We start from the raw sequence: 25,127 nt of genomic DNA on the forward strand, positions 1-25,127 counted from the left end.
TCCAAATAGAATAATTCAATGTGAAATATCCAAATAATGAAGCATTCTTGGGGAAAACACATTACAACTTTTTTAAAGTGTTTAAAACAAGCTTTATTTCTGTTTTTACAAAAAAAATTTCTAGCATCAAATGTAAGCAAGTTACGCTCAAAATAAAGTTGGTCCCTTTTGTTTTGACAAAAAAAAAAAAAAAATCAGGAAGATCACCCGCCAATTAGAAATTAATGAAATTAATCGTTACCGCTTCACAAGTTACTTTACTTATGTTGTGTTTATATGATCTGTAAGTCTCATCGATTCAAGGTGCTTATTTTTAAAAAAATTTGGTTTTAAAGTAAAATTTTTAAAAATTTTAATTTTGAAAAAATGCTTTTTTTCAAAATACCTTAAAAATTGTTAGAGATACCAAAAATCTTAAACAATAAAAAAGTAGGCTTTACTTTTCTGAATATTTTGTATTTTTTTTGTTTTTCTGTAAGACAAAAATTGGTTAAGATTTGGTGTTTCTAAATTTGCATACACTCGTGATAAGTGACTCGTTCAAGCCTTTTTAACTACAGCTCTTTCAAAAATAAGGACTTTGAACCGATGAAACTTACAGATCATAATAAATATGATCAATACATACGTGAGTAAAAAACTTGTGAAGTGGTAACAAATAAGTTTATTTGAAATACTAATTAGGGGGTGATTTTCCAGATTTCTTACCAAAAAAAGGGAGCAACTATATTTTGAGCGTAACTTGTTTACTTTTGATGCTAAAAATTTTTTTTAAAAAACAAAATAAGCATTTTTTAAACACTTTAAAAAAGTTAAAATGAGTTTGCCCCAAAAAAGTGTTTCGTTTTTTGGTTATGGCACTGTTTCAGTATGTTTAAACCATTTCTTGGGATTAATACCAATTAGAAAATTAGTTAATGCAGATGTCAAGTTAGATAGTTTTTCAGTCGCTATCTAATTTGTAAACAAAGTTAGTATTTTAAGTCTCTCCTATTAAGCTATTTATATAAAAATTGATAATTGTCAGTGTGAGAGAAAAAGTAATAAAAAGATTAAAAATTGTAAAAAGAACGAATTTTGACTGAGTTTCCATTAATTAGTTGCAGCTAACCTAATTTGATTACTTCGAGTCCCGGGTTTCGGCACCAAAATGTTTCGAACAAGATAACTTTTACATGCTTTTACTTTAGATTGACTTCTTTATCTCGCTCTACTCCTTAATTTGCCAGGTTTCGAAGTAAAAATCAATCAAATTAGATTAGCTGCAACTAATTAATGGAAACTCAGTCAAAATTCGTTCTTTTTACCATTTTTAAACTTTTTATTACTTTTTCTCTGACAATAATTATCAATTTTTATATAAATAGCTTAATAGGAGAGATTTAAAATACTAACTTTGTTTACAAATTAGATAGCGACTAAAAACTTGACATCTTCACTAACTAATTTTCTAATTGGTATTAGTCCAAAGATGGTTTAAACATACTGAAACAGGCACGTTAAAATATTCGATTTGGAATTTGACGAATATGAACCTATTTATCATTAGCTATAACTCTGCTTCTACTAGGTATAGTGACCTAATATATACACCATGCTTTTCACTTTTTTGCGTGCTATATTTTTGATAAGAATTTTTTTTCGACCAAATACTTACTTTTTGAGTTATTTGCGAAAAACAGTTTGAAAACGTTGTTATTTTGTAGAAAAATTAACATATTCACTCGCAAATAACTCGAAAAGTATTAACTTGGTGAAAAAACTTTATAGAAAAAAGGTTGGTTAGAATTAGTCATTTTATCCATTTCCGGACTTATTTCGAACATATATTTTTCACCCCCAAAAGGGGGTGAAACTCACCCCTAGGAGAAAAGCACACATCGGCACAATATCACTTTTTTTCTTGGACTTGTTAGCTATGTGTATGGCAAATTTCATATCAATCCAAGCGGTTCTTTAAAATTTAGAGGTTTTGCAATATTTTACCTTTAAAGAACGTACTATCTGTTCTCCCCCAGTTTCCATTCCCTCCCCTCCCCAGTCCACCCTCAATATCTTTTAGCATCGGTTCTCACTTCGTCTATCCACCTCTTTCTTGGTCTTCCTACTGGCCGACGCCCCACCATAGTTCCGCTAAGCGTTCTACTAGGTGTTCTGTCGTGACACTTGGAACTTATATACGTTCACAAATAGATGAATAGACAGGTAGTGAAATGTAATCTTAAAATCCTCCTCGTTTTCTTTTAATTCATCGTTCGTTTGATTTGCAAGTTTATAGCACGAGTTTATAGTATTGCAAGTTTAGAAAGCACGAATTCGGGTTGTTTACCAGAACTTGATCCCATTAGAAAGAAGTATTTGGTTCTTTCTTCGAATCTAAAACTTCGAACTGTTTGAAGTAGATGTCGCTACAGCGTATGTAAGCGATTTATTTGTATAATTCGGCATTGGGAGACAGCTTATTTTCTTTTCGTTCAGAGTAGCCTATAGAGCCTCTCCAATGACCCCTAAAAAGGGTGAAATGTACCTAAGAGGATAGTGGTCACCTTTGAACGAATTAAAATAAAAGCTACCTTTCATTTTTCATAAAAAATATAGTTTAATTTTAACCTACCGCGAAGTAAGTATTATACTATTTTCATAACTTTTTATACAGAGTTGGGATAAAGTATGGAACCAAGCAAATATCTTTGAAACGAAAAGAACAATATTTATGAAACTTTGCATGCAAGTACAGTGACGCAAAAGGCATCTGATGCCATATTTTTTGTTACTACTCCACTTCCAGTTTCACCGGAAATACCCTTAACTTATTTACTTTAAATGGGACACCCTGTATATTTTTGCAGATTTTAAAAGAACTTGTTATTTTTAATTCGTACATACCAAGTTTGGAAGAAAAAACTATTAAAATAAGAAATAAATCACTTTCAGTTAAAAAATAGGTTAATTTATTTACGTTAGACCAATGATATTAAAAATAAAAAAAAAATAATTTCAAATGTTGAAAATGCTTGCTGATCACCTCCTGACAACGCGCAAGCCTATAAATAAATTCGTGAGCCACTTTTTGCAAGATTTCTCCACATTTTAGTTCACATTCATCGATTATTATTCTTTGTCTCAAATCCTGCAAGCATGTTGGTCGCCTAACGTAAACACGTAATTTTAGATAACCCAAAGAAAAAAATCTAACGGGTTGAGGTCCGGAGAACGAGCGGGCCACTCTATGAATCCTCTACGTCCAATTTGGAAAATTCACTTCCAAAAAATGAAAATTCACCATAAACTATTATCATTAATATTTCAATACGATCTTTTCCACTTAAATGAACCATTTTTAATACAACTTATTTCTGTCAATTAGTTCAGTAACAGTTTTACCTACTATACTAAATTCAAATAAGTCATGCAGTGCATGTAAACAACAATTTTAGTCTACAGTATAGATGGTACTCGTTTATTTTCTATTACGTTGTATTAATACAAAAAATTATCTACAGACACTTTTTAACAAATTTTCTCTACCAAATTTGGTATGTATGAATTAAAAATAACAAGTTCTTTTAAAATCCGCAAAAATATATAGGGTGTACCATTTAAATTAAATAAGTTAGGAGTATTTCCGGTGAAACCGGAAGTGGAATAGTAACAAAAAATATGGCAACAGATGCCTTTTGCGTCACTGTACTTGCATGCAAAGTTTCATAAATATTGTTCTTTTCGTTTCAAAGATATTAGCTTGGTTCCATACTTTATCCCAACCCAGTATAATATTAAGGCGCCCACTTATACGGAACGGACCGCGACGATCGGCATTTTAATATTTTCGTGTATTCAAATGGCTCAGCGCCTCCTTTACGGAATCGTAGCACATCGCGCTAAGCCGTTTGAATACACGCACATATTAAAATGCCGATCGTCACGGTCCGTTCCGTAGCGGGCTGTTCCGTATAAGTGGGCGCCAGACTTATTTCTTTCTTCCATCTTACCTTGAGGTGATCAACTAACGTCAACCAATGGGGTGCCTGATTTAAAGTCGGATCAACGCCTTCTTCGCTCATTTCTCCTGTTTCAACGTGACCTATAACATACAAGCCACCCTTTTTGAGATCGTTGACAAAATCTATGAGAGGACAGGATGATCGTGGACTGTTTACCAATAGGAGAACTTGTGGACGCCAAAACTTTACATGATCTTTACGAGAATCCAATAGCAATAAATATTTTCGTACCTACAATAAATCATAGATATAAGTAAATAATTTCTTAAAAATTATACAGTGCTAGTCAAAAGTCCCCACCTTCCTCGTATCTTTTCAATGGTTATATTTATAATAGTGAAATTTGAAGGGAGGAAATAAACGGACGTAGACTTCTCAAATAGTCATAACAGGTGACGTAATAGTGACAGATGACGTTACAGAGCCACTTTGACCGATAATTTTAAATGGGGCCCTATGGTAAATGATATCTCGTTTGAAAGGCATTGAAAATACCTATTCAATTATACTAATTTTGTTTGAGTTTACGTTAATTTTGATGAACAAATTAAATAAATATAAAATTACAGTTTCGTTTTTAATTAATAAAGATTCAAACTTCCGTCTATGGTTACTGGTCAAAAAGTTGACGTTTTCCAATTCTCTATTTGTTTTACGTCAACGTCAACTTTTTTGACAAGTAACCATAGGCGGACGTTTGAATCTTTATTAATTAAATGCGAACCTACAATTTTGGTATTTATTTAATTTATTCATCAAAAGCAACTTAAACCCAACCAAAATTATTAGTATTGAATAGGTATTTTCATTACTTTCAAACGAGATATCACTTACCATAAGGTCCCATTTAAAATTATCGGCCAAAGTGGCTCTATAACGTCATCTGTCACTAATACGTCACCTGTTATGACCATTTGAAAAGCCTACGTCCGTCTATTTCCACCCACTCAATTGCACTATTATAATATTATAAGTATAACCGTTCAAAAGATAAGAGGGGGAGGAACCTTTTGACCAGCACTGTATACAACATAATTGGTTTATATCCATCTCCAATGACAGTTGTATGCATACACCCGAAATTTTTAAAGTTCCCTTAAAGTATGTAGGGAAGTGTTAACGTAAAGGTACGTTTAGATATGCGCGCCGAACACTTCGCTGCGTGTGTGCGGTACGCGTTCGTGGCGGGTTCGTTAGATTAGTACGCGTTAGTACGTGTTTTCAAGTGACACACAAACGGTGCGCACACGATCCAACTTCTGTCGGCGCCAAGAACGCACGGCGCACAAACGGCGCCAAGTGCGTGGCGCGCATATCTATACATACCTTAACAAGTACTGTTTTGTGGTTTTTGATCAATATCTTTGGTACTCCTTTCTCGTTCTTCTTTTTTAAATGTCTCAGCTATTTCAATTTTGCTCGTCTTAACAGATTATGTGATGTAAAAATTAAGTAAAGTTTATCATTCATTCCTAAAGCCTAGATCTGTTGGACTAAACATATGTTCATTTCGGGTAAACTTAAAAGATCTTTCAGGTGGTATTATAAAAATTCGGGTAGTTTTGACGAAGCTAAATGACGCTTTTGCAACCCACAATCGATTTGTTCCAAATATGACAATTTTACAAATATTAATATTGTTCATATACATTATTCTCCGTTTTGTCTTCTATTTTGTATTTAATACTTCCCTGAAATATTATTTTCATGAGTTTTCCATATTATGATTATTTTATGACTTACTTCATTTCACAAAAAAGGTTTATTCCATATCCCTATAGAACGCATTTTAAATATAAGCTTTTGTACATTTTTTTCCTTCCTCTTATTTGTTCTATAGAGTCCATTTTCCTTCTTTTTCCATCACTTACTGCCTTTTTCCCTTCGGTTCGAAGTATTTTTGTCTGGTTATCTCTAACAGAGTTAGACACTTTAAAGTACAGTTGATATTTTATTATAATGGATTTATTAAAATCTTTGTGTGACGTGTTTGTTTTCAAGCGTTGACTATCGTCGTATTAACAAGCTGATGAAATGCAAGCTGGGTCAGCAACTATATGAAACAATTCCTCGACCGTTCGACTTGTCCATTGTCTAATGTTACGCAGTCGACAGTTGTCTTCTTCCGATCCAGCGTTTTCTTTCGATTTTGCCCTGAATGATCAACCGGAGTAAGCGATATTTAGGTTCTCTGTCATTATATGACAGAAGTATTGAACCTTTCTCATTTTTAGGATGTTGATCACTTCTCGCTCTTTGTGCATGGTCTATAGCACATGTTCATTAGATATGTGTGCTGTTCACGAGATTATGATCATTCGACGGTAATACCACAACTCGACCACTTCTAAATTATATTAAGATTTTTTATTTTTGTTGTCCAAGTTTCACATCCATAGAACAAAACAGACCAGACGTAGCAATTCAATACTCTTAGACGTTTGGTCAACGACAGACTTCTACTGCACAATATAGAGCGCCAGTTAATAAAGCTTTTTCGTGGAAGTTGTATTCTGATCGAAATTTCCTCATCACTTTCAACCCTGCAGTCAATCCAGCTACCCCTAAAGTGTTCCACCCTTTCCAGGATTTAGTTCCAGGTCTAATTTTAGTACTGAGTCTTCGATATTCATTTTTCCGAACACTATCCATTTTGTTTTATTTGCGGTGATTGTTAAGCCCGATACGAGAGTAAAAACATATGTAGAAGATGTTCATATTTTATAACATAAATTAATAAAATCAGTATAGCTTACCTGGTGAAATATCAAAGCTTGTGATATACTTCCCCACTGAGCTTCTTTGGAGGGCGAAAACAGATGCAGAGCGATCACCAATATCAAACACAGCAGTATGCTACTGGCTGCATAGATGGGACTTATCACGAACATCATGATCATCGTCCCCAAGAACGCCAAGAGAGCCGTGTGCCACGTAAAGTACATAAACGACGGACGGAAGTTTGGAGCACCTGCTAATTCTAGTCCCAAGCAGGCTATATTCGTAGCCAAATAGCTCAACAGAAACAGAACCGAGTTCAATTGGGCGATGATGTTAAGAGAACCGATAAGAAGGATGAACTGGACCAGTACTGCTGAGAGCACCACTGCTGCTATTGGATTTCCTTTCCATGTACCTTTTGGTATAAAGTTTAAGATTGGACCTGAAAACAGTATTTTATATGAGAGGTACTAAACAAAAACTAGGAACATCTTCAAATTTGTAAATTCAATGTTAATTATGTCTTAATACAAATTTAAAATTATGATTGAATAACTTTAATATTCAATGACAACAAAGTCTATTCTTATTGAGTGTGGTTTTAATTTTTAATTTAATTTCAAATAATTAACTATTTAGATGGGAAATAAGCCACAATTAAATTGAAAAAATTTATTGTATTAACGTTTCGACGCCCAAATCGGGTGTCGTTGTCAAAATAAAAACTACTAAATTAAACAAAAATGTTGTTGCTTAGTAAAAAATTCTTCTAATAATTTATTTAATCTGACTCATTTATATCGACAATTCAGACATATATTATACATTTTAAAGTAGAAAACTTTAAAATGATATTGCAAATATTTATGAGTTGCGTTCCTGGGACGACTTTACTGAAAGATAGTTCATTCGATTACACGAAATCAACCCCAACTCAAAAATATCCGCCACAAAAAAAATCATAGCATGTGATCTGTCTTTAAAAAAGACGACCAATTGCAACGGTGACAGTAAAATTCTCGCGTTAGAGATTCCATAGTAAATCACGAGGGAAACCCAGGAAAAAACCTCGTGATACTATCCCGACATTGTAAGTATTTGGTCGTTTCCCGACATTTAGAATACTCTCAAAATTAATACCAAATTCTGACTTTAATATATAAAATATATGTTGTTTAAATTATAAATAATATTAATAATACATAGATATATAAGTAATACTAAAATATAAAATATGTACTAACTCATATGTTATTGACTTACTAATGATGGTATTTTCTTTCTATTGACTTCCTCTTTCAGTATGAGTAACCACATCCTACTGCATTCTACCGAGGAATTTGCGACACAATTGGTTTCATTTAGCATAATTAGAATATACTTAAATCTCTCCACTGAACTCTATGTTCATTATCCCATTCGTGTTGACATATTTGAGATCTATCAAATTCTCTATTTTTAATATAAGACTGATGTTCACTTATTCTAACGTATAATAGTCTTGATGTTTCACCTAAATAAAATTGTTCGCATTCACAATGTATTTTATAAATACAATTCTTTGTTCTTTCTTGTTCATTGTCAGTATTTCAGTCAAAACTAGTTTTTACTAAACTTTTCTGTAATTTCTAGGTTCAACTAAAACTCGGTAAATAATTTGCTACCCCGGTTATTTGTAAATAACAACTCTAAAACGTAAAATACTGCACAAGGTAAAATAACTATTCTCCATTACAGACGTTAGAATCAGTATGGTGGTATATTGCAAGCGGGATTGCCATTCTGTGAATTATCATAAATAAATTATCTTAATATTTCACAGCAGTTAACAGCGATAATCCTCTACAAGTATCTGCCTAATACTACCTTTCACAGCCGCTGCCGTTGAGAGCGGCAGCGTTGTCAACACAATTCTCATTTAGTTTGCAGTGGTCCTATTATCCGTACACTTAATCGCATGTCTGAAATACGGTATAGTTTAAATGGTGCATTTACTCGTGCACAAAAGAAACTAAATCTGAATACTTGAACAATAGTAAAAACAAAACACTAATAAATTATTAACCACTTCTTTTTGGATTTAAGAATAAAAAAAGTTGTGTGGAACAATTTGTTTCTGCAAGGCTGGGCTATCGTGGCATTTAGCGTTGCATAAGGGGCCCTTTTTACAGAAGCATCTATTAGTGTTGCAAGTGTTCTTGCATATGCAACGTGTAAATCCTTAACCTTTCCCTATGGCAGTACATCTAGCAGCAATTCTTAAGAAAATATTTTCGGGTACTTTTGTAGATGATAAAACATTTCTTTAGATATGTCAAATTCCGATATAGAAAAAATAAAATGTCCAAGAATGGGCAAGTACCAAGCGGTCTAACTGTGTATACTTTTACATGCATCTAATCTGGGACGGAACTGACGTCACATACTGTTTACAATTTCTGACGTGAAGTTGGCGTTGACAGGTGTTTATGTGGTTAATAAATAATAAATATTTTATTTGGTGACATATTTTAATGTAAAACACATTGTAAAACAGGTAACATTATGTATTAAGCAAGTATTAAGCCAATAATTTAATGCATTCCTGTTGGTAAATTAAGAAATTATTCCGGAAACCAAGAAATCCCAAACATAGCACGATATGGCGAGTGTTTTCTGCCAGAATGAAAAGCCCTATTTTTCATAAATTGTACGAACCCGAGTCGTTTTGACCGCGTTTTTAAGTTATTGTCTGGCATCCAGGCTGCTAATATTTTCTCGATGTCTTGGTTAGCTCGCTCGACTGAACATTGGCTCTGGCTGTGCCTTGGTTTTCCATAAACTAATTTTGCCTCAGGCCATTTTATAACTGCATTAACGAACTCTCAGCCATTATCGGAATGTAAAATGCATGGTACGCCAAAAGTCAAGAATATATCCTTTAATGGATAAGCAATTTCTTTCGCCCTCTTACTTTGTAGTGGTCACAACAACAAAAATTTTGTTAAATGGTAAACTATAATAAATTTGTAGCCGTGATACTTGTGTGACTTCATATCGATCAAATCTAGCTGACAAAGACTATTCATTTCTGAATGCAATATAGGTTTCGACACAAGACCCCTCTTCGCCTTACTCTTCTTCCGTTGACATACATTGATATAAACGTTTAAAAAATTTAAGTTTAAACTAACAACAGGAAACAGAAATCTAGAAAAAACTTATAAAAACCGGCCGTATTCTATTTTTGTCAACAGATTTTTCAGTTTATTTAGTTATTTATTACAAACATTAGCAGACACACGTTTGTAAAAGTGTTAAAATTGAGTTCCGAGTACGACAGTGAATCTCTTGAATCCGAAGTCGGTGAAGAACAAAGTGGCAATTTGCGCTTCATAGAGGCTTTATCTAATCACAAAGTTTTATTTGATAAATCACAGTTGCCATTAATAAGAAAAAATAAGGAAATTTCCACGATTTATGGCAAAAGTGTTAATGTAAAACAATTGAAAAAAAAAGATTCAAAATATGAAAAACGAATTAAAAAAGAAAACAGATATGAAAACAACTGGAAATAAAAAAAATTATTTTGAAAGATTGGGAAAAAAATTGCTGGGCATTATAGATAAAGATGAGAAAAACCCAACATTGCATAAAATTTCTGGAGCGGCGACAACGGGATTGAAGCCAATGGAAAATGTAGAAATGCAAAAACCAGCGAAGACAAGGCACGTTTTAGTCAGACCTCCTCCTCCTTCCTCTTATAATACACCATCACAAGCAAAAAGAAATAAGCTGGAAGGGCAAGAAACAGATGAGACTGCAAAATTATTCTTCTTGAGCAGTTAAAACTTACGCGCATGCCGATCGAGCGAGAACAACTTTTATTGAACAAGCTACATCAAAGTCTACCCGAAAAACAAGGTCCCGAAAACGAAGGTCCCGAAATTTCAACTTCTTTATATTTAGATAAAATATATACAATGTTATAAATTATCAAATATGATATATTTTTTAAGGTACACACCCTGTATATTTTTATTTGTTTAAACAGTTTTTGAATATAATTTTGAATTTATAACTATAACAATTTATATAATTAAATGTTTAGTTGGTAAATTAAATGTTTGATTTCTTCTCTCCGTTGGAGTCCCCTTCTCATAACATTTTCAGCGTCATTTTCTAAATTGTATTGCTCTTCTTCTTCTTCGTCATTCATGATATCTTCTTCTTCATCGACAGGAAGTGGATCATTTAAATACTTTGATATATTATGAAGTACAGCACAACTAATAATAACAGATGCAACTCTGTCTAGGTTTACGCTAACCATATATTGCAAAACTGGAAACCTTCTCTTCAGTTGGCCAAAGCACCTTTCGATTATGACTCTTTCTTTCATGAAAAGTGTGTTAAACGCAATTTCTTCACTAGTTTCGGGATTTCTGTATGGCGTCATCAGCCAACGTCTGATTCCATAACCAGAATCACCTAATAACACCATATTATTCATTTCGACATAAATTGCAAAATTCTTTAGTATCCTACTGTCGTGTACTGACCCAGGCCACTGAGCGTCTATGGAAGTAAATTCTTCTTTTGTATTACATGTTGCTTGTACATTTATGCTAAAGTACCCTTTTCTGTTATAGTATTCGTCTCCATGCTCAGATGGTTTCGGAATTCTTATATGTGTACAATCAACAGCACCAAATGCACAAGGAAACTGATACTTAGCACTCCACTCTTGTTGTGCTTCAGCAATGTTATTTAAAGGAAAACGTAACCAAATATGTGATTTTTGAATTATTTTAGTCAAAACAAATTTCACAGTTTTACTCACTGTTGTTCGATGAACACCTTCATCTTTTCCAACTCCAATTTGAAATCCAGGATCACTTAAAAATCGAAGAAATATCTGCATTTTTTGTCTGGGATTTAATGCTCCTCCCCTTGTTTCTCCAGTGTCTTCAAGGAAATTTTCTGCTAACCACTCCACATTAATTCTCGAAAAACGATATAAATTATGATATTCCTCATCCCGACACTCACTTCGTTGAGAATAATATTTTCGACGTCTGATGTTCATAAATTGAGCCATTTTTAAATGTGTTCGATTGAAGTTCTATACAAGACAAATTTTTAAGCTGCACATAACCTGGCTTAAAAAATTCAAAGTTGTTAGTTTAAAATTTCAGTAAATGCTGTATTTTATTCACATCTAAATAAGCTTCTACTACAAAAAGACAGAACATACTTAAAGCAAACAGAATAAACTTATAACTTTAAGCTAAGACTTAATATTATTCACAAAAATGTTAGCTTTTGCTAGGAAACAAGTACTTTAAGTGGATACTACAATTTTATTCACACTGCCCACTATAACACTACTCCTAACAAGCCAAACCGCATCTGTCTCTTCTCGCAACGATTTTAACTGGTATTCGCTAGTAATTCCAGTAAATACTAGTTTGAACTTTAAATGAAATTCGTTCGGGATTCCTAGTTTTAATCAATTTAGCAGTCAACTGTAGTTTTGACTAGTTAAAACTAGAATTGTCGAAAGCGCATAGTTAAAACTAGTTTTTCCTAGTTAATTCGGGTTTTAACTGAAGTCGGGTTTTAACGGTAATATTTATATATCTTAAAAATATCTTACCAAAAATTCTATCCTTCGAGAGAGCTTCAACAACCCTAGAAGCGCCTATGATGTTACTAAGGCTGGCAGACCACGTAGCGGTGATTAATCCAATAGCCACACTTGCAGGAAAAGCGCTTACTCCAGCCATATATACGTAATTGTTTTGCAATAGCTCTTTTGTGCAGGTACCAGTAGTTAGAAAGGATATGAAGATGTAAATGATGAACGTAAAGCCTACAGCGGAGAGAGTTCCTCTCGGGATGGATTTTCCCGGATTTTTCAGCTCACCTTAAATATAAAATATGGTTAATGTTTTACGAGAAGTGCGTTTTTAAGAACTTTTTACAATCAGCGGTGCCCGAATAGATGGAGAATATAAAGATCAGGTCAAAATCTTAAGGGGAATGAGACAAGGGTGCATTATTTCACCGCTGATATTCAATTTGTACCCAGAGCACATTTTTGAAGAGGCTCTATAGTGCAGTTACTGAAGGTTTTCACCTTCGATTTCGTTGAACCTTCATCGATTTTCATGAAAATTGGTGAGTAGTTAGAGGGTACCTCAAGTACCAAAAGTGACATAATACCAACTTGCGCATTTACCCTGGGGGTGGATGCCACCCCTTCTCGGGGGTGAAAATCGTTTGATTAAAAATGATACCATCAATCGATATAGGGACAAATTCTAAGCAAAATTTGTTATATAAAGTTATTAATATAAATCAATACTTTTTGAGTTATTAAAGATCAAAAATTTCAATCTTTCGAAAAAAAAAATGCATGTTTTAAAGCTGTTTTTCACGTATAACTCAAAAACTATAAGCTTTTACAAAAAAGTTATTATTACCAACATTGAAGATAACAAAAAATTAAATACACATCCAACTTCCATACCTAAACTAATGTTAATTCCAAGTGAGTTAGGGGTAATTGAATGTACATTTTTTTCGGTGAGTACTAAAATATAATTTTTCAAGCTTAAATAACGGGACAACGATGCATTTTATAAAATATATCTGCTAAACACTTGTCAAAGTACTTTGGGATACCTATCAAGTAAGCTTCAGAAGAAGTTAATAGCACCAAAATTAAGCAAGTTATGATGAAAAAGAACCCTTTCGAATTTTTTAGGAAAAAGTGAAAAATAAAACATACGCCATTTATACAGAAATTAAAATTTAAAGTGATCCTTACAATAATTTCTTTATATTAGCATAAGTAATGATTTCAACAATTTTGACAGGTTTAGAATGCATATTTAAAAAAAGATATAATTTAAAAAAATCAGAATTTTTAAAATTATCGTAATTTTCATTTTCTTTTGATAATAACTCCAAAAATGCCAATATACGTAAAAAATGTAACATAACCAAATTTTACTTTTTTCTGTACCAATCTGTATTTTGCCTGTTATACTATTTCTGTAGCGTAAAAATAACCCAGATATAAACGTTTAAAGCTTAAATTTTGCTACGAGAACCATGTCACCGAGACCATTTAACCTTTTATTTTTAAAAAAGTAATGAGTTGAAAAGATTAAGTACAACGTGGTTTAATAGCCCTTGGAATTAGCTTTCAAACGGTTTTTAAGTGAACCTGATATGTTTAAAACTAACGGAGTTATTAAAAAAAAACAATAACATTTTGTGGAAAAAATTTTTTAAGATAAATTTTGAAAAATTTTTGGAGTATAAATTGTAATGCTATGAACTTGTTTGGGGGCTCGCTTGACAGACATCTCCAAGTACTTTGACAAATGTTTAATAAGTTTATGTAATAAAATGCACCATTTTCCCGTTATTTAAGCTTGAATACTTAGATTTGCGTACTCGCCGAAAAAATATACATTCAATTACCTATAACTCACTTCTAGTTAACATTGAAAGGTTTTTCTAGTAAGGAGTTTATTTAATTTTTTATTAGCTTCAATTTTGACAATAATAACTTTTTTGTAAAAACTTATAGTTTCCATATAGGATAGCATAGCATATAGCATAGGTTTCTTTTGAACCTGCCTTATTATAAATATAGCGTCAGTGCACGACGGCGCAACTACTTATGAACTATAATCAATGAGTCGTGAGGCAATACCCAAAAGATTAGATGTCGCATCGGAAAGGCAATTTTGTTATTACAAAACGCTTAATTTTTAATTTAAACAGGTAATGAAATGTTTGTTTACGTCGAATTACATTAAATAGGCCGGAATCTTCAGCGGTCAATCGGGGTCTAGGTGCATCATAATAAGCTACGTTATTTATAATCAACATCAAATGCAATACTAGACAAAAAAGTAAATAAGCAATTTCAAATAGAATCTTTAAATAAATATCATTACTAAATTATTATCAAAGTATCAAAAATATAAATAACTTACCGCTCATATTGGCCCCAGCCATGATTCCTGTAACTCCAGAAAACAAAACACCAAATACTGTCGCAAAGGAAGTTAGCTCTCCTTTGGCAGTATAATCTTGTCCATATTGAGGAAACAAATTGCTATTAAATGTAGCACTAGAAAGCCCAGTATAATTTCTCGTAACAGGCATCGTGGCATTTTGAATCAATGTATTTGTATCAGGGATGGGAACCTATAGAAATAATACGAAATTAACAACAATAAATTATATTTTATATCTGTTAATAATGTGGAGATAAGAGGTATGGAAAATATTACATTCACTGCGATTACTAACACAATGGCATATCAGGAAGAAATAAAGAGTAACCTATAGTATTAGGTTCAATATGAAACCAATATTGAACAGCTTAACAGCGTAGGCGCACAATTTCGCCCCAATGCTTTTAAATGCATTCATTTTTTTCGAATGCTGAGAAAACTAATAAGTATTTCTGAAAAATTTAAACCCAGAATGAAAAATTAGTCCCTGAAAAATCCTATAATGTTAATTTTAATAAGTTCTTCTCCTTCTTTTTGTATAGACATGACTGTCTGTTTAATTTTTATCTTACCATAATTTTATCTATTAAACAGATCGGTGAAGTTCGTTTTTATATCGGATCTTAGATTATATAGCACAATTTGATATCCTCCATCAAGTAGAGTATATTTAATTTAATACATATTTTAACAAATAATAATTTTCAACGAACCTCCAAAAAGCCCTCATAGAAAAAACTGAAAAATGTAATTCCCAAGCAGCTGCACACCAGCACCAATATAAATAGAGAAGTCTTTGCAAACATCGAAGCTCCAATGAGGCATATAAAGAGATTTAAAATATTTAATAAAGTTCCATACAGGAATCCATACCATCTACCTTTCTCAATGACACCAGCTACCAAATAACCTAAAAAATAAAATTTACAAAGAAAGCACGCAAAGAAAAAAAAACAATCTCATAAAATATATATATAAACTCCTGGACAAAATTAACGCACCACTCATATTTTTCTCAATAATCTTTATTTATTGATAATTTACTGTACGACAAGTTGCCTATGGACCTTGTTTGACTGTGAAAGTTGTTATGTAAGCTAATAATAGTCTTTTTTTTTAACAATAATTTGTATTAAACTTCATTTTAGACTAAAAGTGAGTTAAATTTTTCATAAAAAGTGCCGATTAAAGCAAAGCGCTTGTGAGAAACAAGCTTTTATTGTGATATTTTTCATCACATGCATGTTTGGAGGTTCATTTGCATAAAAATCAAACAAAAAAATGAAGCGCCAAAGAAATTTGTCAATGGAGGAGGCAGTGTGAGCATCGAATCTCCTAGATGAAGGATATGCAATGCGATACGTTGCAGGTTTGTTAGGAAGACATCATTTCAGCATCAGTCGCAAGATGAGGCGATATAATGAAACAGGGTCGTACCATTGAAGACCAGGGCAAGGGCGAAAACGTTTCACAAATCAAATTGATGATCGTTTTTTGAGACAACGTGCTCTCAAAGATAGGAGAGTCACCAGCAATTTGCTAAAAAATGAACTAGCAGATGTTCGAAAAGTCGCGATATCGTCTCGAATAGTTAGAAGACGTTTACATGAAGCAGAATTGAGCAACAAGAAACCGGCCAAGAAACCCTTGCTTACCAGAGAACACAGGGTTCAGAGATTGAATTTTGCAAGATTGCATCAAAATTGGACCATCGATGATTGGAAACGAGTTCTTTTCTCCGATGAGACTAGAGTAAGCCTAAAAGCTCCAGATGGTCGTGAGCGTGTCTGGCGAAGGCGAGGAGAAAGGTTTGTCAGCTGCAATATCTCTCCTAAAGTACCTTTTGGTGGTGGCTCTAAAATGTTTTGGAGGGGAATTTGTTTTGAAGCTCGTACGGAGTTGGTCCCCATACGTACGAGGTCTATGAATGCCCATTATTACTTAGACAACATTGTTGTCGAACATGTAATGCCTTTTGCTCCGTTTCTTGGACCTAATTTTTTATTCATGCAAGACAACGCTCGTCCTCATGTGGCTCGACAGGTTATTGGCTACCTAAATGATGTTGATATTTCATTATTAGAGTGGCCACCTAACAGTCCGGACATGAATCCTATACAGCATCTATGCAACTATCTCAAAAAAGAAGATTCGAAGTCGTAGACCCCCTATTGCCAATCACAACCAACTCATTGAAGCCATTATTGAAGAATGGGAGAATATTCCGCAAGATTTTGTTGAACATTTGATATCAAGCATGCCTCGACGCATAAATGCAGTCCTAAGAAGTAGAGGAGGGCCTACACGGTCTTAATGTTGACCCAGATGCATCTTGCTATGTTACTTTACTGATTTTTTTCTTTTTCCAATATGGAGTTATGCTAGCTTATTTACACATTTCCGACAAAAACAATTTTTTAAAGAAACAATAAGGCAAATTAAGATCATGATAAAGTCATGTTGGACTTTTTTGTAGGTGTTTATTATTATTTCAATGTAACTTAGTTTTATTTTGTGTTTATATTATAAATATTTAGATTAATTAAAGTGGTGCGTTAATTTTGTCCAGGAGTATATATATATATATATATATATATATATATATATATATATATATTCTTTTAAGGAAAGACAGCTTTGAATATAATTCGATTCGGGGGCCATCACCATCGGCTGACCTAGGATTCTTCTTTTCAGAGTGTAACGTTACAAACGTCACATCTTTCCTATTTTATTCTTAAATAATTATTTTATTTTATCTTCTTTATTAATTCATTAATAATAATCTTATATTTGTTTTACCTGTTTCCCTGTTAAAAATTGGTTGGCGCCCTCTTTCATTATTTATAGGCAGATCTCAACATTCTTGTTCTACCTCAGCATAGAAGATTCTTATTCAATCGTTCTGTGGTTCATGACAGTAACATCGCACTGTCGTTTCTCGTTTCAAATTTTAAGCCCCCATGAAGTTTTTCAATGTCAAGTGAAACCCTTCCTCTTTGTCAAAATGAAGAATATTTTTTCTTTTAATTTTAAAATCTACTTAAAGCAATGTCTACCCTCATAGCCACATTTTCAAAGAGACGTTCTTATTTGGTGTAAGTGTTTGAACATAACTGTACACATTTTTCTAAGCATGTATCCGTAATCTTTTTTATGTTCCTATCTAACCTTACTTTTTAGTTTCATACCTCATGGTGGTTTTTTCATATATTTCACATTATATCTATTATTTTCATATTAGTCCTGTCGCCAGGGGGGGTACAACGGCATCCTTAATTCAGATGGACTTACCCAAGTTTTTTTTATATATTTTGACCCGTAGAACACGAATTTTTTGGGTAACAGTTGATCCGGATGTCGATAAGATTGTTATAGACAAAGAACTTGAGGAATTACATAACAGCGATTTTTCGCAAAACAAAACATCTTTTTGTATTTTTTGGGTCATTTTAAGCAAAAAATATTCCTACAAGTTTTTTCGTAGAATGCATAGCTTTTGAGATAACCGCGGTTGAACTTTCAAAAAATCGAAAAATTGCAATTTTTGAACCCGAATAACTTTTGATTAAAAAATAAAGTAGCAATTCTGCTTACCGCATTTGAAAGTTTAAGTCAAATTATATCGGTTTTGATTATTTGCATTGCTAAAAATTAATTTTTTTATTGTTAAACTAATCTATAAACACATAGTGTTTCCCGTGCCTAATACATGCGTTTTAACGCATACTACGTAGAAATTGCCTCGCTTGCACTCGTAGCTACTCTACCTACTCTTTCGATTTTAAATGAGAAATCATTGAAAACATCACTCACATACTAGGTGTTTATAGCTTTGTTTAACAATAAAATAATACATTTTTAGCAATGCAAATAATCAAAACCGATATAATTTGACTTAAACTGTCAAATGCGGTAAGCAGAATTGCTACTTTATTTTTTAATCAAAAGTTATTCGGGTTCAAAAATTACAATTTTTCGATTTTTTGAAAGTTTAACCGCGGTTATCTCGAAAACTATGCATTCTACGAAAAAACTGGTAGGAATATTTTTTGCTTAAAATGACCAAAAAAATACAAAAAGATGTTTTGTTTTGCGAGAAATCGCTGTTATGTAATTCCTCAAGTTCTTTGTCTATAACAATCTTATCGACATCCGGATCAACTGTTACCCAAAAAATTCGTATTCTGCGGGTCAAAATATATAAAAAAAACTTGGGTAAGTCCATCTGAATTAAGGAGGCCGTTGTACCCCCTGGCGACAGGACTATATGTATGTAGTGATCCACAACTATTTAACTACTAATATTAATCATTACTATTAATTTTGTTTAACCTTGCCTTTCTGCAACATTTCTGAATTATTTCTTGAATGTCAAGGATATCTTTAATTTTTTCTTGGTGTCTCATATAGTTGTATGTATTCTAGTTTTCTGGACAAATACAAACCAACTGATCAACCCTTCACCTCGTGGGAAGACTCCCTGAAACTGGAGCCCCCAATGTCGCCGGCGATGCAGCGATAGCAACTAGACACCTAGCAACCGACCAACACCTTTAGGCCTGGTGGCCAGAACATCCACGTCGCCAGAGCCAGTGTAGAAACAACAGCAAGACACCAAGAACCCGCAGACAGATACCAAGTGTCATCGAATAAGTATAATCTCTGATCTGTTAAGTTTCGGCAAGGTCTTGTACAGTTATATTAAAAAAAAAGGGTACAAGTATTAGAAAGAGAAGTTAACGTCATCCTATTTGTGTAAAACCGGCTGGGATTTTTGGAGGTTATCAAATGTCACAGGTTAATAAAAATATAAATCATTGGCGTTGAGCATTAATTAGACGAAACCATTTATTCAACAATTATATAAAGAATAATTTTAATGACTGTTACAAATAGAATTTAGTATTTGGTGATAGAACCGTCTGCTTCTATAACTTTATTTAGTCTATTTGGCATTACTTTGAATTATATTAGATATCATATTTGGATCAAGATCTTCCCAGCACTCTAAGATTGTATCCACAATTGATCTGAATTTTGTGGCATAAAATTTCTTTTATATATTTTTTTAACAATTATGCCCCAAATGTTTTCAATTGGATTTATATCTGGACTGTGCGCAGGCCATGGCAATACTTCCAGGTTTTGCGTTTGAAACCAATTCCTTACGGCAGGGGCAGTGTGGACTGAACAATTATCTTGTTGATATATAAAAGCATTATTAGGATACAATTGCTCAATAGAAGGGAGCATTACGTGTTCCAAAACGTTAATGTAATTGTCGGCAGTAAATCTTCCCTCTAATCGCCAACAAACACCAGGTCCATGTATACTAATCCAACCCCATACATTTACAGAAAAACGTCCAGATTTATTATGAAAGTGAATATATCGTTCTTCAAACCTAGTATTGGCTGGTCGATAAACACGGATTTGACCGTTATAGGTCGACTGAAAAGTCTTTTCATCAGTAAAAATGACGTTGTTCCAAAATTGTGGGTTGCGGTAAATATAGTTTAGTGCAAATATTACTCTTGCTTGCCGATGTTCAACAGTTACTAATGGTTTTTAGCAGCTGGTCGGTTTTTTAATTCAGATTCATTGATCCTTCTGCTTACAGTAGGTTGGGCACCAGGAAATCCCGTATGAATCCTTGAATCCTTCGACGTCGCAAATGGATTATCTCTTAAGAATTGAACTAAAACAGCATCTTGTTGAGGAGTGGATACTTTGGAACGTCCTGAACCAACTTTTCTTTTTAATGATTGTTGTTGGACCCATCGTTGCTTAATTCTGAAGATTGTTTTCAAATTTCTATTATAGAAATTTGCTAGCGCACGAATTGACCATCCTTCTTCCATTTTCGTAATTATTTGAGCCTTTTCAATCTCACTTAAATGACGAGGCATATTAATTTTTTATTGTACGTAACGTTAAACCTTCTATCAAATTAAACGTCTTTGACGTCTATGAGTTGCATTTTTGATCACTTATGACATTTGATAACCTCCAAAAATCCCAGCCGGTTGTACACAAATAGGATGACGTTAACTTCCCTTTCTAATACTTGTACCCTTTTTTTTTAATATAACTGTATATAACTTTTAATACATCACTAATGCCCGGTTGCACCAACAGATCTTAAGCTTAAGTCGAGAATATCATAAGAATTAATATAATATAATTATAATATATAACAATTAGAATACCATAATATAATAATAGATATAATTGATAAGGTAAGAATCTAAAATTATGATGCAACGTAAGTGATACTCAAGGAGGCCCTATCTATAAGTAGAGCTTAGCTAAGCTGGAGCTTAAGATCTGTTGGTGCAACCAGGCATTAATTATGTCTCTTATGAAAAATAAACATGATTAGTTAGATTATTGTTTTATTTGCTCCATTCTGGATTTTTATTGTTCATGTTTTTGATTAGGACAAGGTGGACTCACAACTTGGGAGATTGAGCTCATAGTTGATTGAAATATTATTCTTCAATATTATTTCAATTATCTGGGGTAGTTTATTGTATCAAGAGTCTTCAGAGCCGCCTGTGGTGTATCCCGAAGCGAACTAAATCTGGCTGTCTCACTAGCTAAAATAATAAAACATTATATGCGTACGGACGTGTTAGCGACATCTATCCAAAGACAGAAAATTCTCTATAGGTCCGAATGCAGAATCCTTGCTGGCGATCTATTGCCTGAGCTTTTTACAAATTTATAAAGCATACAACCCGATAAATAGCGGACAATGGAAGAATCTACAAAATACATTCATCACCTGCCCGTTTATCTAGAATTCCAACAGAATTCTGCATCCTCAGTACTCAAATATGAGTAAAATAAAATAAGGAAAGATAGCTTTAGATTTAATTCGATTCGGGGGGTCCCACCCTCGGTTGACCTAGATTTCTTCTTTTCGCAGTCTTCAAGAGCTGTACGTGGTGTATCCCGAAGCGAACTAATTCTGGCTGTCCAACTAGACAAAATAATAAAATATTCCATGCGAACGGAGGCGTTAGTGACATCTATCTAGAGACAGAGAAAATTCTCTATACGTCCGAATGCAGAATCCTTGGTGGCGATCTATTGCCTGATCTTTTTATAAATTTATAAAGCATACAACCCGATAAATAGCGGACAATGGGAGAATCTACAAAATACATTCATCACCTGCCCGTTTATGTAGAATTCCAACAGACTGCATCCTCAGTACTCAAATATGAGTAAAATAAAATAAGGAAAGATAGCTTTAGATTTAATTCGATTTGGGGGGTCCCACCATCGGTTGACCTAGATTTCTTCTTTTCGCAGTCTTCAAGAGCTGCCCGTGGTGTATCCCGAAGCGAACTAATTCTGGCTGTCCAACTTGGCAAACTAATAAAATATTAAAAATAAATAACCATTTTCAATTTCGTTGCAACACGAAACTACAGCCGCATCATTATTCCAGTCCAATCAGAGAGTGCCGCAAGCACCTCTACCGGTTTCGAAACTTATTAGTCTCTCATCAGGAGGCACATATGCTGCTCTCTCTGACCCAACTAGGACAAACCTCGGCGTGCAGTCACAGATTGCAACGAACGAAATGGCAGGGATGCCCTAGCGGCAACTGCTATCAAAAACCTAAGTTTTCAATCTAATAGCACATAAAACAACATCCAAAAATGTCATTCTACATCCTACCAGACTGAAAACAATGGGAACCTTCTCTGGTAACACCTCCGAGGCTTCTACAATTTGCAAGCCATAGCGGATGCTGAGACTAAGGAAGATGAGGGAATTTTACAATTTATAATTCACGTCCCATCTGCTCAGCGCGGTAAATTCCCAACGAGAATGGTTCCCTTCGTACTGCAATGGGAGTAAATATAAATAAAAAATGAATAACCATTTTCAATTTCGTTGCAACACGAAACTACAGCCGCATCATTATTCCAGTCCAATCAGAGAGTGCAGCAAGCACCTCTACCGGTTTCGAAACTTATTAGTCTCTCATCAGGAGGCACATATGCTGCTCTCTCTGACCCAACTAGGACAAACCCCGGCGTGCAGTCATGGATTGCAACGAACGAAATGGCAGGGATGCCCTAGCGGCAACTGCTATCAAAAACCTAAGTTTTCAATCTAATAGCACATAAAACAACATCCAAAAATGTCATTCTACATCCTACCAGACTGAAAACAATGGGAACCTTCTCTGGTAACACCTCCGAGGCTTCTACGATTTGCAAGCCATAACGGATGCTGAGACTAAGGAATAAAATGCAAAATAACTCGAGTAGAGCCATCGAACTAATGCATTATTAAATGTCAAACTTGCTTTTGTTTTGTTATAATAGATTAATTTATTTATAAGAACAGAAAATTACATATTTTTTCAAGTTGTAGGCTTTTTTTTAGATAAACTTACTACAAGTGTACCTTTTAAAGTTAAAAACATAAATATTCTCATTTGAAAGCTGTATAATTATTTAAACAATTTTTATTTAAATAAATTAAAATATTGTGTTATAATAAATAAATTAATTTATTATAACAAAACAAAAGCAAGTTTGACATTTAATAATGCGTTAGTTCGATGGCTCTACTCGAGTTACTTGGGAACAAAAAAAGAATGAAGGAAATTGCTCCATGGGAAGCCGAGAAAATGCATTTTTTTTAACGTATACCGATTTTGAACTTTGAGGGTTAAATTTTCTCCAACCTAATTTTTGATTGGAATTTTGCTATTTTTGGCAATTTTCACACGTATTATTCGATATTTTTTATTATAATAATATATGTTATGAGGATTTTAAAGATATGAAAATTGGTGTGAAGAAAGAGGACAAAAATAAAAAGGTGATGGTTTGAAAATTATGATCCTATTTTATATCTTTGCCGTAAATTTAGGTCAACTTTGACCGGTTGTATCTCAGTAACCACTCATCATAATTAAACGTTTTTTCTTTTAGAAGAAGCGTCCTGCCGCTGTCGTTCGAATACCGTTTTCACAATTTAATTTAGTTTAACATTTCCCGAGATATTCTATTTGTTTATAAGCCAAAAAATTGTTTATAATTTTAAAATATTCCTGAGGCCGCTTAAATAGTCCAATTTCAATTCTGTAAAGTACATTAGATAGGTATAGTGTCTTTTTATGAAAAAATCACAGTTATTCTTATGCATCATAATTATTGTCGTTATTATAGCGACCGTAAATTTTTAATTAACATTTCAATTGTTGCTAAACTGTTCATTCAATTTCCATCGGCTTCTGGAATTATAATATATACGGAAAGGGCTTTTACGTTACCAAGTTATTTAATTATTGATTAACAACTACTTATCTAAAAGTTTAGTTGAAAATTAAAGATTTTGTTGGAAAAACCCGCTTTTTCCGGGGAAAGTTTTCGTCGAAGTAAATCGGAAAAAACACGTCTCTATGCAGAATTTAATTGCGGTGAATTTTTATTTGGGTGTTTTTGGTCTAAAGTTAAAATCTTTGGAGTTATAGAGCAAAAATTGAAAAAAACACGATTATCGGGCGCCATTTTGTTTATAAAAAAAGTAGCACACTATCTGCGGACTTTGCATATCTATATTATTAATATATACAATCATAAGATTCGATTCCAGCTAAATTGCTGGTAAATAACTTTTCCCAAAAATGGGCTATTCTCCGATAATCAGCCCAGACTACTTGAAGAACAAGATAATTTCTAAGATTTAGAATTTTTGAATTATCAATATTTCTACAAACTAAAATACTAACCTGAGGGTCCAAAAAATTCTATTAAACCTTCCACGCAACCAGATATATAAAGAGCACTGCTAACAATGTTTGCAAAGAAAAATAATGTACCAATTGATCCCCCAAACTCGGGCCCTAGTGTCCTGCTTATCATAACTAAAAAAAAGTTTAAGTTTCACAATGATGCGAACGAAGGAAAACGTTTGCGTGTGTTTAGGGTGTTCATCTAGAAATTGTTTTATTTTTAGTAGGAAATGTTGTCAGTGATAAATATCTACTGTATTCAAAGCGAAGTAACCACAACTTTACTGAAAAAACGTTTTTGACGTTTTGATTTCCACCTCAGAAATCGTTTCAGATCTAACAACGTATACATAATGAAGAAAGATATTTCCTCTAAATGTCCACGGAGCTTTTTCCTACTAAAACAAAATCAACTTCTAAACAGATGAATAGGTACATAAACATTTTCAAAATCTCCAATACCATTAGGATATATTTTTAAATTAATTTTAACGAATTAACAATTTAGTTTATGAGTTTAGAACTAACAAGTTTTGAGAAAACGCGTTTTTCTCAAAACTGCTTTTTCATACTTTTCATACTTTTTTTAAGTTTTCATACTTTTATTTAACA

The 25,127-nt window shown here is 33.2% G+C and overlaps 1 protein-coding gene across 2 annotated transcripts in view; it reads right to left on the minus strand.

Moving 5' to 3' along the window:
• Positions 1–25,127, minus strand: part of LOC114335832 (solute carrier family 12 member 9) — a 144,995-nt gene that overhangs the window by 82,321 nt on the left and 37,547 nt on the right. For both annotated transcript variants that reach the window (XR_007697890.1, XM_050650106.1), the window contains exons 4-9: positions 24,513–24,647; positions 15,460–15,656; positions 14,723–14,936; positions 12,364–12,633; positions 6,761–7,167; positions 3,993–4,235 (exon numbers count right to left, since the gene is read on the minus strand). Coding sequence is in view for 1 of the 2 variants with exons in the window: in XM_050650106.1 (XP_050506063.1) it covers positions 3,993–4,235; positions 6,761–7,167; positions 12,364–12,633; positions 14,723–14,936; positions 15,460–15,656; positions 24,513–24,647 (1,466 nt within the window). In the remaining variant the exon portion in view is untranslated. The remainder of the gene's footprint in view (positions 1–3,992; positions 4,236–6,760; positions 7,168–12,363; positions 12,634–14,722; positions 14,937–15,459; positions 15,657–24,512; positions 24,648–25,127) is intronic.

This window comes from Diabrotica virgifera, chromosome 1 (assembly GCF_917563875.1).
Source record: "Diabrotica virgifera virgifera chromosome 1, PGI_DIABVI_V3a".
Lineage (NCBI taxonomy): Eukaryota > Metazoa > Arthropoda > Insecta > Coleoptera > Chrysomelidae > Diabrotica > Diabrotica virgifera.